The sequence below is a fragment of the Acinonyx jubatus genome, chromosome B1 (assembly GCF_027475565.1).
Source record: "Acinonyx jubatus isolate Ajub_Pintada_27869175 chromosome B1, VMU_Ajub_asm_v1.0, whole genome shotgun sequence".
Taxonomy (NCBI): domain Eukaryota; kingdom Metazoa; phylum Chordata; class Mammalia; order Carnivora; family Felidae; genus Acinonyx; species Acinonyx jubatus.
Genome location: NC_069382.1, coordinates 129,420,410 through 129,436,314, shown reverse-complemented (window position 1 = coordinate 129,436,314; position 15,905 = coordinate 129,420,410). Strand labels below are relative to the sequence as shown.

The 15,905-nt window shown below is 37.4% G+C and overlaps 2 protein-coding genes across 3 annotated transcripts in view; one reads left to right on the top strand and one right to left on the bottom strand.

Moving 5' to 3' along the window:
• Positions 1-2,255, top strand: part of HERC3 (HECT and RLD domain containing E3 ubiquitin protein ligase 3) — a 110,504-nt gene extending 108,249 nt beyond the window's left edge. For both annotated transcript variants that reach the window (XM_027060719.2, XM_015073639.3), the window contains exon 26: positions 551-2,255. In XM_027060719.2, coding sequence (XP_026916520.1) covers positions 551-759 — 209 coding nt within the window. In that variant the 3' untranslated portion in view covers positions 760-2,255. The remainder of the gene's footprint in view (positions 1-550) is intronic.
• A 4,528-nt stretch (positions 2,256-6,783) lies between these two features.
• Positions 6,784-15,905, bottom strand: part of FAM13A (family with sequence similarity 13 member A) — a 366,689-nt gene continuing 357,567 nt past the window's right edge. Inside the window, exon 25 of the mRNA XM_053217136.1 lies at positions 6,784-9,016. Within this exon, the coding sequence (XP_053073111.1) occupies positions 9,004-9,016 (13 nt within the window). The 3' untranslated portion in view covers positions 6,784-9,003. The remainder of the gene's footprint in view (positions 9,017-15,905) is intronic.

Here is a 15,905-nt window from a genome sequence, read left to right as displayed (position 1 = left end):
AGCTCTCCTGTTTTAAAAAAATAGGGAAAGGAGCAAACAGATCCCAAATGGATATTCATTAGCTAAGGAGGGTTATATGCACTAGACACTTGGTAAGAGGAGACCTTGAGGTCACATAGGTTATAGTCTTCTTCCTGGTTTCCCCTAAGGTAAGCTCTTCTTTTCCTCTACCAGCAATTCCTTTCCTCTTGGATTCTGTGAAGGCTCATAACATTTATGAGGACATACATTTGATTGAGGCCATCTTTTATTTGAGGGCATTTTTGAGCATCTTTCAATTGGATGGATTATTTGTATCAGTATATAATCAGGGTCTGAAATTAGCCAGTGAGAAACAGAATTTTTATCCATATACAACCAAAAAACAGGATTTGAAAGGCAGTCTCTTTTGCTTTATAAGAACAAGCATGTATCAATATGAATGCCATCCATATTGGCACATGAAAGTGTACTTCTCAGGCGATCCACAGGGTGTCACACCTTCCTCTCCTTTCTTCGGAGAGCAGCTCCTCGTTGCGCAGCTGGTAATGCCGGTTCCCTTTCTCCTCAGTGTTCCTGACGGGCAGTGATCGGATCCCCATCTATGGCATGGCAAGCCTGCAGATCGTCATCCAGTCCACAGCCAGCGGGGAGGAGTACTTGCCCGTGGCCCACACTTGTTACAATCTTCTTGATCTCCCCAAATACAGCAGCAAAGAGATCCTGAGTGCACGGCTGACCCAGGCCCTTGACAACTATGAGGGGTTCAGTTTGGCTTGAGGCTCCCCAGCTTGCCCCAGATTTCCCTCCCTTCCTCGGTGTCCACATTGAGGCCCATACAGAAAACCATGGGGAGGGAGTTCTATTTTTTTATTGTGTAAGTGAGTTGGGACTTTTGAATCCTGAACCCAGTAGATGTGTTTCTGGGCTTGTGAGCAGTAAGCAACCCTTTTGAAAAATCCGGGGTTAGGGATGGGGTGAAAAATTGGCTCTTAATATGGGAGGCATTTTTGTCTTTAAACCAAATTACCTAGTAGTGTTCCTTGCACTTGTGAGTATGTTGCACTCTGCTGGATACAATGGCAGTGGAATTTTAAACTCTTACTTCCCAGATGTCTCTCTCAGCCCTGATATTTCCTCACAGTGCTTCCTGTCCTCTCTTCTGATTCCTCTGCAAGAATGATTTTGACTAATGTGTCCTTTCTCACCTGCACGTGCGGAACATCTCCTTTCTCTGCAGACTTGGAAATGCTTCTGGCTTGTTGCAGCCCTACTGTAAGGACTAAAGGGGAAAGGACTACTTCAGAAATTCCCAATTCCAGGAAGCTGGATCTGGGTCCATTACTTTGGCTGAACTCTTGAGAATTTGTGGGAGCCTTTACGAACACATCTTGCTTTACAAGAAGTTATTGAGGGACTAGCAATCTCCCCCTGGCTCTGCCTGGACCTACTTAAAGATGTGTAGAGCAGCTTAGCATTGCCGCTGAGCCAAATTTTGTTTTGTTATTCAGCCAAGTACCTTCGACAATAAGGTGAGGTGATAGACCACCCCCCCACCCCTTCAGTTATCTCGCTTCTGGAGCAAGTTGCTTCTCCAAGGAAAGTAGAAATAATAAATTTCTTGTCCTCTTTCCTTATCAATTTATACCTTCTACCACTTTCTCTTTTCTTCCTCTCCTTCCCTTTTGCTCTTACTTCATCCCATTGTTGTTATCTGACTTAATGCTCCCTTCCTCTCCTTCTAGTGGATGCATGCAGTCTATTTTTTTAATTTCTATTTAAATTGCAAAATTTCTATTTTTTTTTCCTTTTCCCTAATTGCTAACACTTAAGGACATTCTATATTACGGATCTTTTGTTTATTGCATTTGAAATGTTTGTTTACAGTGGGATTTCAGGGGGGATTGTGTTTAAAGCAAATATATGTATCAAAAATAATGACATGCTCAATCTTCTTCATCATGGGATAAGAAAATTCTACATGATCAAAGAATCCATGTCAGCCTAATTTTAAATTCCTAGTCACTAGAGGAAAGACTTATTTATATAAAATGAAGTATTTATGAACCGTGTGATACAGCATCAAATCTCAATGAAGGATGTAGATTTTGCTTTTTTTTTTGGTTTTAAAAGTTATTTCAATGGCTAAATTGGTAGTTTTTTCAGTCTTTATAATACAAGAATAAAAAAGATATACAGTTATATGAAATGTTTATTTTCTATGTGTGTGCATATAGTTCAATATTATGCAATAAATTTGGTGTTTTAACTTAAAACTATTTCTTATTGTATTTGCAGAACGAGTAGCTTGCTTTCAATAGAAGAGTTATCTACTCAAATAATACAAGGTTGAATTTGGTTCCAGTCATAAGAAAGTAAAAGCAAGCACTAGGGGAATGGGAAAGAAAGCAGGGGCAGTACCCAGGATCGGGGAAGCAAGTAGCCTTATGAATGGATGGGATTTCTGAAGGTTGTGATGAGTGAAAAAGCATTTTGCATGGAGGAGAAGGCCTTAGCAAAGGCTTGAACATGGGAGCATATTTAGGGAAGGGCCAGGAACAATTTGAAGAGAGCATCAGAGGAAATAGAATAATGGTAAATAAGACTGAGGAGAAAGAAAGTAGCTTTCGTGCTGAGGAACCAGGCTAAACATTGGAATTTGAGTTGGTAGCCAAGCAGGATTTGTCAAAATGTTCAGAACTTTGGGGTGGGGTAGGAGGCAGTGATAGGACTTGAGCCTGGTTTTAAGAAGAAAACTGTGGATGGGGAGGGTGCATGTGGAGGAGGAGTCAGTCCCTGCCACTCTGAAAGCAGTGAGAGTGGCAGCAGTGGAAGTAGAAGAGTGCATGGACTTCTGTTAAGTTTCTCAGGATCCACATAAGAGTGAAAACGTATGGTATCTGTCTTAACAGAAGACCATGGGGGAGGGGAAGGGAAAAAAAAAAAAAAAAAGAGGGAAGGAGCCAAACCATAAGAGACTCTTAAAAACTGAGAACTGAGGGTTGATGGGGGGTGGCAGGGAGGGGGTTGGGTGATGGGCATTGAGGAGGTCACCTGTTGGGATGAGCACTGGGTGTTGTATGGAAACCATATTAAAAAAAAAAAAATGCATGGAGGGATAGTCCAAGATGGCAGCTCAGGAAGACCCTGAACTCACTGCCTGTATGGACACACGAAGCCTATACCTATCTAGAGAGATAACAAGAACCCTACTCCCAATGCTGTGAATTGCAGCAGGAAGGACAGTACTAGGGACTGAGTAGATTTGTCTGTCCTGGGACACAGAAAAAAGCTGTGGCTTAAATGGGCAATTAGAATATAAAGGAACTAACCCTCCACCAAACCATGGGATGTTGGAGAAGCTGGCAAGTGCCACTGTTTATGGCCTCTCCTCCACCAGCACAGGAAAGAGCAGTATCTGGATGCCCTAACCGCCCCACTGCCCTCAGCAAGTCCTGAGCCCCAGACCACACCAGCCCTGGCTACCCTGGTGCATTGGGAAAAAACACCACAGTTTAATGAGCAACTATAGTATGAACGAATGAGCTTTAGAGCTCTACCAAACAGTGGGGGAGCTGCAGAATACTCTTTGGAGTCTAAGAGGCAGGTGAGTACCATTGTTTACATTCTCCCTCCACCTTGATAGTGCACATAGAAGTAGGGCCAGGCCATCCCCTAAAGGAGACTGCACAAGGTGGCCCCAGTATGGCATATACTGGGACACCTGTGGACAACACCCACCATAGAACTATAGCGGTCTCACCAAGGTGCAAAGTATCCCAGAATACCCCAGGCCTTCACCTATTTTGGCTCAAGTTGTCTTGCCAGAACCCTGGGGAAGGAGTATCCCAAGACCTCCCAGCATGGCACACTTCAGCTCCACTTACCACACCTAGGTACTCCCAGTATGGAATACCCTTGACCCCTTTGCACAAGCTTTACCCACTTTGGCTTTGGGCACACCCTGTGCGGAGTACCCTGGGACCCCTCAACCTGTGCCCACTCCAGTTCTCGCCATCCCATCAGGACTGCCCCAGTGCTGAGTGGCCCAGGGACTCTAGTCTGCACCTGCTACCGCTCTAGCTGGCTAACCAAAGTCAAAAGGCATGTGTAATCTACATGGGATGACCATACACAAAGCCATTCCTTCAGGTCTTAGAGAAGTTGCTGTTCTGCCTGATTCATAGAAACACAGAAAGTCAAACAAAATGAGGAAACAGAGGGATATGCTCTAAATGAAAGAACAAGACAAACCTTCAGAAAAAGAACTAAATAAAATGGAGATAAGTAACCTGATATGGTGTTCAAACTAATGGTCATAAAGATGCTTATCGGACTTCAGAAAAGTGTACGTGAATTGTGAGACCTTCAACAAAGAGATGAAAATTATACAAGAGAACCAATCACAGTTGAAGAATAATTGTGAAATTATTGTGAAATTGTGAAAAATACTCCGGAGGGAATCAACAGTAGATTAGAGGACACAAAGAATGGATCAGCAATCTGAAAGGGTAATGGAAAGCATGCAAGCTGAACATCAAAAAGAAAACAGAAAAGGAAATGAGGCTAGGTTAAGGGATCTCTATCAGAGTGTGAAGTATAGTAACATGCATATTCTAGAAAGTCCCAGGAGAAGAGAGAGAAAAAGGAGAAAACTTAATAGCTGAAAACTTCTCTAATCTTGGGAAGGAAATAGATATGTAGGTCCAGGAAACACAGAGAACCCCAAACAAAATGAACCCAAGGAGATCCACACCACGACATATAATAATTAAAATGTCAAAGATTAAAGATAAAGACAAAATCTTAAAAGCAGCAAGAGAGAAACAACTAATTACATACAAAGGAAACTCCATAAGGCTATCAGCTGATTTTCAGCGGAAACTGCAAACAAGAGAGTGGTATGATCTATTCAAAGTGCTGAAAGGAAAAAACCTACAACCAAGAATACTCTACCTGACAAGGTGATCATTCATAATCACAAGTTTCCCACACATACATAAGATAAAGGAGTTCATTACCACTAACCAGTCTTACTAGAAATGTTCAAAAGATTTTTTTTTAATTTAATGCATTTATTTATTGAGATAGAAGTGCAAGTGAGCGAGGAGCAGAGAGAATCCCACAAGTGACAGAGAAGTGGAGCTCACCCGGGGCTTGTGTGTTACCCGAAGAAGGGCTTGAGCTCACCTGAAGTGGGGCTCATGCTCACCTGATGTGGGGTTTGAGCTCACCAGACATGGGACTTGGTCATGAGATCATAACCTGAGCGGAAGTCAGATGCTTAACGACTGAGCCACCCAGGCACCCCCAAGGGATTCTTTAAGCAGAAAAGGAAAGGCCATAATTAGAAGAAAACTGTGAAGGGGAAAAAAAAAAAAAAAAACAATGTATGAGTAAAAGCAAACACACAGCACTTATAAAACTAGTGTGAAGGTTAAAAAACAAAAATAGTAAAATCCATGATACCTGAGAAATTAGTTAAGAGATTCACAAAACAAAGGATATAAAATATGACATACATAAAATGTGGAGGTAGAAAGTAAAAATCTAGTTCTTGTGAGAATTTGCTTAAGTGCCCATCAATATAGATAGTAAAACCTTGGGTTGTAACTTTTTTGAGTGTTCTGCAAGACGAGCAAACATTTGTAATAAATTTTAACTTGAAAAACGAACGATGTCTTGCAGTAGTACGTGACACTGAGTGTCACATGATCACAACCGAGCCAGTGGTTCTCTCTCTCTCTTGCTGTGGGATTGTGGGTAATTGTCTCCCATGCTTGGTCTCAGGCTGCAGTGTTTGGCAGAAATCTGTGATTTTTCAGAACTTTGGAAGGTGCCCACAACTGGAACTAGTGTATTTTTTGTCACTTCAAAGCACATATGGACAGTTTTTTGCTTTTTCATACAAGGAATGCTTTGCTTCATTGTAGGGCAGCCTGCCTTCAGATATAGACCCTTTCCTCAGCTGCCTTATTACCAGTTACATTAAATACAGTATATGACAAGAGTTTATTAATACTTTACTGCTGTCAACATCCGTGTGAGTATATACAATGGCCCCCATGCAGAAAAAGATTCCATTAGTGTTAGCTAAAGTCATCCTGCAATAATAACCCTCCCCTCTCTTGTCTCCCTCATACCAGCCATCAAGGTTTTCAAAAGTAAGTGCAGGTTAACTTATTTTTCTTTATATTTTTTAATTTCTTCCTTATTTTATATTGCAGTATTGTAATCATTTTTATATGAATATTTTTGGGTTATGGAAGGAATCATCTGAGTTGCCATTTCTTATGGGGAAATTCACTTTGATATACAAGTGCTTTGGATTATAAGCATGTTTCTGGAACTAATTATGCTCACAAACCAAGGTTTTACTGTATGTGAACATTATGGTAACCACAAACCAACAAACTCTGATAGATACACAAAAAAGTAATGAGAAAAGAATCCAAGTGTAATACTAAAGAAAGTCATCAATCACAAGGGAAGAGAGCAAGAGAAGAAGAAGGGAACATAGAAGAACTACAAAAATAATGAGAAAACAATTAACAAATTGGCAATAAGTACATACTTATCAATAATTAAATGGGCTAAATGTTCCAATAAAAAAACATAGGGTAACTGAGTGGATTAAAAAACAAAACGAAAAAGACCCACCTATATTCTGCTTACACACCTACAAAAGACTTGCTTCAGACTTAATGACACAGACTAAAAGTAAAGGGATGGAAAAAGATACTCCATGCAAATGGAAGTGAAGAAAAGCTGGGATAAGCAATATTTATATCAGACAAGATAGTCTTTATTTTTTTTTAATTTTTTTTATAAAAAATTTTTTTTGACGTTTATTTATTTTTGAGACAGAGAGAGACAGAGCATGAATGGGGGAGGGTCAAAGAGAGAAGGAGACACAGAATCTAAAACAGACTCCAGGTTCTGAGCTGTCAGCACAGAGCCCGATGCAGGGCTTGAACTCCTGGACCGTGAGATCATGACCTGACCTGAAGTTGGACGCTTAACCAACTGAGCCACCCAGGCGCCCCTGAGACAAGATAGACTTTAAAACAAAGATTAACAAGAGAAAAAGGAGGATATTACATAAAGGGATCAATCCAACAAGAGAGTATATACTAGTTATGATTATGCACCCAACACTGGAGCCCCTAAATACATAAGGCAAATATTAATAGACACAAAGGGAAAATTGACAGTAATACAATGATGTTAGGGGACTTTAACACCTGATTTACAATAGCTAGATCATCCAGACAGAAAATCAATAAAGTGGCTTTGAATGACCCATTAGACTAGATGGACTTAACAGATAAATATCAAACATTCCACCCCAAAGCAGCAGAATGCACATTCCTTTCAAGTGCACATGAAACATTCTCCAAGATAAATCACGTTAGGCTACAAAAAAAACTCAATAAATGTAATAATACTGAAATCCTATTAAACATCTTTTCTGATCACAACAGCATAAAACTAGAAATCAGTTACAAGAAAAAAAAAAAACTAGAAAAAAACCACAAACACATGGAAGCGAAACAATATTCTACTAAACAACCAAAGGGTCAACAGAGAAATCAAAGAGGAAATTTTAAAAAAAGCACATGGAAACAAATGAAAACACAACAGTCCAAATACTTTGGGACATGGTGAAAGCAGTTCTAAGAGGGAAGTTTATAATGATACAGGTCTATCTTAAACCTCAAAAAACAAGGAAAAGCTCAACCAATCCAGCCTTACACTCAAAAAAAACTAGAAAAATAACAAAGCACAAAGATATTAGGAAGAAGGAAATAATAAAGATCAAAGCAGAAGTGTGTGTGTGTGTGTGTGTGTGTGTGTGTGTGTGTGTAGCCTCTATTTCATTTATATATTTGGCCTCTATTTTTCGCCTCTATTTCATTTATATATATACATATATATAAAAGATCAGCAAAACCAAGAGCTAGTTCTTTGGAAAGACAAAACTGATAAACTGTTAGCCAGACTCATCAAGAAAAATAGGACTTGAATAAAATCAGAAATGAAAGAGAAATTACAACTGACACCACAGAAAAACAAAGGATTATAAGAGACTACTATGAAAAAGTAGTAGACAACTAAGAAGAAATGAATGAATTCATAGAAAGATACAATCTTGCAAAACTGAATCAGAAAGAAATAGAAAATCTGAATGGATCAACTAGTAATGAAATTGAATCAGTAATCAAAAAACAACAGAAAGTCCAGGACTAGATGGCTTCATAGGTGAATTCTAGCAAACATTTAGAGAAGAGCTAACAACTGTTCTTAAACTATTCCAAAAACCAGAAGAGGAAAGAAAGCTTCAAAACTCATTCTAAGAGGTCAGCATTACCCTGATACCAAAACTAAAGACACTATAAAGCAAACCAAAAAACTACTTGATGCACATAGATGCAAAAATCAAAATTTTAGCAAACAACATTCAATAATACATAAAAGGATCATTCACCAGGAGACCTGGGTGGCTTAGTCAGTTAAGCGTCAGACTTTGGCCCATGTCATGATCTTGCAGTTTGTGAATTCTAACCTGCATCTTGAGATTCCCTCTCTCCCTCTCTCTCTGCCCCTGTCACGTTCATGTGTGTGCTCTCTCACAAAAAAATTGGGGGGGGGGGCGTGGGAAGGATATGTTTAAATAAATCAGTGGATCAATTATCACAAACAAATGGGATTTAATCCAAGGATACAAGGATGGTTAGATATCTGCAAATCAATCAACATGATACATTAACAGATGAAGGATAATAAAAATTATATCTCAACAGATGCATAAAAAGTATGTGACAAAATTCAATATTTGTTTATGGTAAAAACTCTACAAAGTGTGTTTCAGGGAACATACCTCAATATAATAAAGCCATATATGACAAATCCACAGTTAACATCATACTCAATGGTGAAAAACTGGAAGCTTTTCCTCTAACACCAGGAACAAGAGAAGGATGTCCACTCTCACCACATTTATTCAACATAGTACTGGAAGTCTTAGCCATAGCAACTAGACAAGAAGAAGAAATAAACAGCATCCAAATTGGTAAGGAAGATGTAAAACTATCAGTATATGCAGATGACATGATACTAACTATAGAAAACCCTAAATACTCTGACAAAAAACTATTAGAATAAATGAATCAGTAAACTTGTATGATACCAAATATACAGAAATATGTTGCTGTTTCTATATACTTAGTGACCAAGTATCAGAAGGAGAAATTAAGAAAACAATCCCATTCACAATTGTACCAAAAAGAATAAAATACCTAGAAATAAATTTAACTGAGGAGATGAAAACTATAAAACATTGAAATTGAAGATGACAAAACAAATGGAAATATATACCATGCTCATAGATTGGAATAATTGTTAAAATGTCTGTATTACCCCAAAGCAATCTACAGATTCTATGCAATCCCTATCAAAATATTAACAAATTAATTGAACAAATTGTTAGATCAAATTGATATGAAACCACAAAAGACCCCAAACAGCCAAATCAATCTTGAGAAAGAATGAGGCTGAAGGTATAACAATCCTAGACTTTAAGATACATTAAAAAGCTATTATAATCAAAACAGTATGGCACTATCACAAAAATAGACACATTAATCAATAGAAGAGAATAAAGAGCCCAGAAATAAACCCATGCTTACATAACATAATGTATAGAGAAATTAAATCACTGTTATAAACCTGAAACTAACAGTGTGTGTCAACTATACTCAAAAATTAAACACAATTTTTTGAGAACAAGATCAGCTCTGTTCCCTCTGAAGCCACAGATCATGGTCCTACACTAGAAATCTAGGCTGTCATCTTTAGGACCATCCCTGAGCAGGGCAAGTAAAATACCAAAGCTCTCCTACCATTTTTAAGTTGCTGTTTTCCTGATTTAGCATTCACTGGGCTATTTTCAAGTTGGTTGTGACATTAAAAAAATAAAACAGGGGCACCTAGGTGGCTCAGTTGGTTAAGCGTCTGACTCTTGATTTCAGCTCAGGTCATGATGTTACTGTTTGAATTTGAGCCCCACGTCTGGCTCTGGACTGACAACACACAGCCTTCTTTGGGATTCTCTCTCTTTCTGTGTCTCAAAAATAAACAAACAAAAACAACCAATGCTTATATGGACAATCTACAACAAAGGAACCAAGACTATACAATGGGGGGGAAAACTGTCTCTTTAATAAATGGTGTTGGGAAAATTGGACAGTTCCATGCAAAAGAATGAAACTGGACCACCTACACCCTATACAAAAATAAAATAGATTGAAGACCTAAACATGAGACACAAAATCAGAAAACTCCTAAAAGAATACACAGGCAGTAATCTGTTGGACGTCAGCCTTAGCAACATTTTTCTAGAATGTCCCCCAGGCAAGGGAGAGAGAAGCAAAAATAAACTATCAGGACTATACCAAACTAAAAAAGCTATTTATTACACAATGAAGGAACCATGAAGAAATAAAGGGCAACTTACTGAATGGGAGAAGATATTTGCAAATGATAATCTGATAAGGAGTTAATATCCAAAATATATAAAGAGCTTATATAACTCAACACCAAAAATGAAATTGATCCAATTGAAAAATGGGCAGAGGGCCTGAACAGAGTAGACATCTTCCCCAAGAAGACCTATAGATAGGCCACCCAGGCACCCCTTTCAATAAATTTTTTAAAACAATTACAAAGTATTGTTTTACCAAACTTAATAGATGGTTTAAAGGTGGCAGGGAGGGGCACCTGGATGGCTCAGTCGGTTAAGTGTCCAGCTCTTGATTTCAGCTCAGGTCATAATCTCATAGTTTGTGGGTTTGAGCCCCACATGGAGCTCTCTGTTGGCAGCACAGAGCCTGCTTGGGATCATCTCTCCCCCTCTCTCTCTGCCCCCACCCCGCTTGTGTTCTCTCTCTCTCAAAATAAACAAACAAACTTTAATAATAACAATAATAATAATAATAATAATAATAATAATAATAAAGGTGTGAGGCACATGTATGGCTCAGTCAGTTAAGTATCCAACTCTTGATTTGGGCTAAGGTCATGATCTGCTTGGGATTCTTCTCTCTCCCTCTCTCTCTGCCACTCTGCTGCTCATACTCTCTCTCTTAAATAAAAAGAAAAAAAAAGGTGGCTACCCCTGAAACCCAGAGCACACTATATACACTGTATGTTAGCTAACTTGAAAATATATTAAAATAAATAAAATAAAAAATTTTTAAAGGTGGTAGGGAACAGTAGCTTTCCAATAATAAGTTCTATTTAGTAAATATCTAATAACGTATAAGTTTGCTATTAAGTTTGAGGGACAAAAAAATGCCTCATTTAATTTTTTTTAATGTTTATTTGTTTTGAGAGAGACAGTCTGTGAGCAGGGGGAGGGGCAGAGAGGGTGAGAGAGAGAGAATCCAAAGTAGGTTCTGTACTGTTAGCGCAGAGCCAGATGCAGGGCTTGATCTCACAAACTGTGCGATCATGAGCTGACTTGAAATCACGAGTCAAATGCTTAACTGAGCCACCTAGGCATCCCCTGTCTCATTTAATTTTGAATGGAAATAGCCAAGTTATTTTAAATGTCTGGTGCTTGGGATCTTCATCCACAAAATGAAGAGATTGGACCAGATAATTTCTAAGAATTTATTCTAACATAAATTTGAAAATTTCTCACAGTAACAGTAGAGTAAAAACCTGCAGTAGATTCACAAAAGATAAAGGAAATCAAAGCATACTATGTTGAAAAAAATCATCAATTTACAAAGCAAGGTAGGAAGAGAGAAGAAAGGAAGAACTTCAAAACAGCCAGAAAATAGTAAGATGACATTAGTAAGTTCTTACCTATCAATAATTACTCTAAATGTAAATGTACTGAATTCTCAAAAGATATACAGTAGTTAGGTGGATGAAAAAACAAGCAAGCAAGTATACAAACAAGAACAAGACCCAACTAACTATATGTTGCTCACAAGAGATTCATTTCAGCTTTAAGGACACACACAGACTCAAAGTGAAGGGATGGAAAAAGATATTAACATAAGTGAAAACTGAAAGAGCAGGAGTAGCTATACTTCTGCAAAATAGGTTTTAAGCCAAAAATGTTAACAAGAATTAAAGAAAGTCATTATATACTGACGAGGTCAATTCACCAAAAAAAAAAAAAAAAAAAAAAAAAATCTAACAATCATAGTTATATATGCACCTAACATTGGAGTGCCTAATTACATTAAGAAGATACTAACAGATATGAAAGGAGAAATAGACAACAGTATAATAATGGTAGGGGACTTCAATATCCCACTTTTTAAAAATAATTAACTAATTTATTTTTAATCTTTTTTTTATTTTTGAGAGAGAGAGAGACAGAGACAGAGTGCAAGCAAGGGAGGGACACAGGAGAGGGAGATACAGAATCCTAAGCAGGCTCTAGGCTCTGAGCTGCCAGCACAGAGCCCGATGCATGGCTTGAACTTACAAGCTGTGAGATCATGACCTGAGCTGAAGTCGGACGCCCAACTGACTGAGCCATCCAGGCACCCCAATATCCCACTTTTAACACGGATAGATCATCCAGACAGAAAATCAACAAGGAAAATTGGACTTTACTATACGTTAGACCAAATGGGCCAATATATACAGAACATTCCATCCAACAACAGAATACACATGCTTCTCAAGTGCATATGGAATAGTCTCCAAGATAGATCATATGATGATAGATCACAAAGGATGTCTTAAAATATTTAAAAAGAGAGAAATCAAACCAAGTATTTTCCAACCACAATGCTTTGAAAAAAGAAATCAGCAATAGGCAGAAGCTGGAAAATCAAAAGATGTATGGAAATTATACATAATCCTGGACAAAGAATAGGTTAAAGAAGAAATCAAAAAGGAAATAGGGGCTCCTGGATGGCTCAGTTGGTTAAGTGACCAAATCTTGATTTTGGCTCAGGTCATGATCTCATGGTTTGTGAGACTGATCCCTGAGTTGGGCTCCACACTGACACCATGTAGTCTGCTTGGGATTCTCTGTCTATCTGTCACTTCCCCACTCATGCTCACTCTCTCTCAAAATAAAGAAATAAACTTAAAAAAAAAAGGGAAATAAAAACATCTTGAATCAAACAATGGGAACAACAAACCAAAACCTGTGGAATGCAGCAAAAGTAGTTTTAAGTTTATAGCAATAAATGTCTACATTGAGAAAAAGGAAAAATCTCAAACAATCTAACTTTACACCTTAAGAGACTAGAAAAAGAACAAACTAAGCCCAAAGTTAGCAGAAGGAAGGAAATAACAAAGATCAGAGCAGAAATAAATGCAATAAGACCAGGAAAACTATAGAAAAGATCAGTGAAGTTAAGAGCTGGAAAGATCAAATAAAAATCTTTCAATCTTTATTTGAAAGATAAAACTACAAATTTCTAGCTAGACTAAGAGAAAAGAGAGAGGACTCAAATAACTATGTAAATGGCAGAGGAGATATTATAACTCCTACTACAGAAATATAAAGGATCATAAGAGACTTTTATGAACAATTATACATCAACGAATTAGATAACCTAGGAGAAACTGATAAATTCTTAGAAACATACAACTTATGTCTATCTCAAAACAGACCGATAACTGGGGTGCCTGAGTGGCTCAATCTGTTAAGTGTCCCACTCTTGGTTTTGGCTCAGGTCATGATCTCATGGTTTCGTGAGTTCAAGCCCCGCATAGGGCTCTGCATTAACAATGCAGTGCCTGCTTGGGATTCTCTCTTCCTCTCTCTGCCCCTCCCCCACTTGTGCTGTTTCTCTCTCAAAATAAATAAATAAACTTAAAAACAAAACCAGACCAAAAACAAGGAAGGAGATTGACTCAGTAATCAAAAACTTCCCAATAAGAAAAGCCCAGATGGTTTCACTGGTGAATTCTACCAAACATTTAAAGAAAAATTAATGTGAATACTTCTCAAATTCTTCCAAAAAATGGAAGAGGTGGGAACACTACCAACCTCATTTTTGAGGCCAGCATTGCCCTATGCCCAAAGCATAAGGACACTACAAGGAAAGTAAACTACAGACCAATATCTATGGCAAAAATTCTCAAGAAAATATTAGCAAACTGAATTTAATAGCACATTAAAATCATTGTACACCATGATCAAGCAGGATGTATACCTGGAATGCAAGGATGGTTCAATGTATGCACACCAATAAATGTGATACATTAAACAGAATGAAAGATAAAAATAATATCATCTCAATAGATACAGAAAAAGGATGTGACAAAATACGACATAATTCATAAGAGCTGTCAACAAATTGGGAATAGAAGGAACATACCTCAACATAATAAAAGCCATATATGATAAGCCTACAGTTAACATTATACTCAGTGTTGAAAGGTTTAGAGATTGAAAGCTTTTCTTCTGAGATCAGGAACAGGTCAAGCGTGTTCATTCTCACCTATCCTACTCAATCAATATAGCAATGGCCAGAGCAATCAGGCAGGAAAAACGAATAAAAGGCATCTAAATCGAAAGGAAGTAAGACTGTCTTTGTTTGCAAATGATACGATCTTACATGTAGAAAATTCTGACGATCCCATCAACAAAAAGTTAGCATTAATAAGTTATAGTATATAAAATCGACAAACATAAATCAGTTGCTTCTATACACTAACAATGAAATACCTGAAAAAGACATAAAACAATCTTATTCATAATGACATCAAAAACAGTATTTAGGAATACATTTAAACAAGGAGATAAAAGAAAACTATGAAACTGTGATAAAATAATTGAAGGAGACCTAAAGAAATGGAAAGATATTCCATGTTAATGGATCAGGAGTTAATACTGTTAAAATGTCCATTCTACCCAAAGCCATCTATAGATTCAATGCAATCCCTTTCAAATTTCCAATGGCATTTTTCCCAGAAGTAGAAAAAAAAATCCTGAAGTTTGTACTGAACCACAAAAGACCCAAAATAGCCAAAGCAATCTTGATAAAGAAGAGTAAATTGGGATGCATCACACTTCCTGTTTTAAATTATACTAAAAACCAAAGTAATTAACATAGTATGGTACTGGCATAAAAGACAGACACATAGACCAATGGAACCTAGTCAAGAGACCAGAAGTAAACCTTTGCATATACAGTCTGCTACTATTTTACAATGAGCCAAGAATACTCTAGTGTCTTTAATAAACGTTGTTGGGAAAACTGGATAACCACATGCAGAAAAATGAAATTGGACCCCTATCTCACACTACTCATACAAATTTAACTCTATATGACTTAAACACTTAAACATAAGACTTGAAACTGTAAGACCTCTAGAAAAAAAATAGGAAAGAAGTTCCTTGACATTGGCAATTATTTTTTGGATATAACATCAAAAATCTAGCAGCAAAAACAAAAATTAGTACATGTGATTACATCAAACTAAAAAGCTTCTGCACAGCAAAGGAAACCATCAACAAAATAAAAAGGCAACTTACAGAATGGGAGAAAATATTTGCAAATCATATGTCTGTAAAGGGGTTAATATCCAAAGAAAGGAAATCGTACAGCTTAATAACAAAAATACCAAACAATCTGATTAAAAAATGGGCAGAGGCAATCCCATTCCAGAGTATATATCCAAAGGAAATTAAAACAGGATCTTGAAGAGATATCTGCACTCCCATGTTCATTCCAGCATTATTCATAATAGCCAAGATATGGAAACAACGTGTCTGTCAGTGGATAGATAAAGATGTGTATATACATATATACAATGGATTATTCAGCTATGAAAAAGAAGGAAATCCTGCTATTTCAAGAACATGCAAGGACCTTGATAGCATTATGCTAAGTGAAATAAGTCAGATGAAGACAAATGCTATATGGTATCAGTTATTTGTT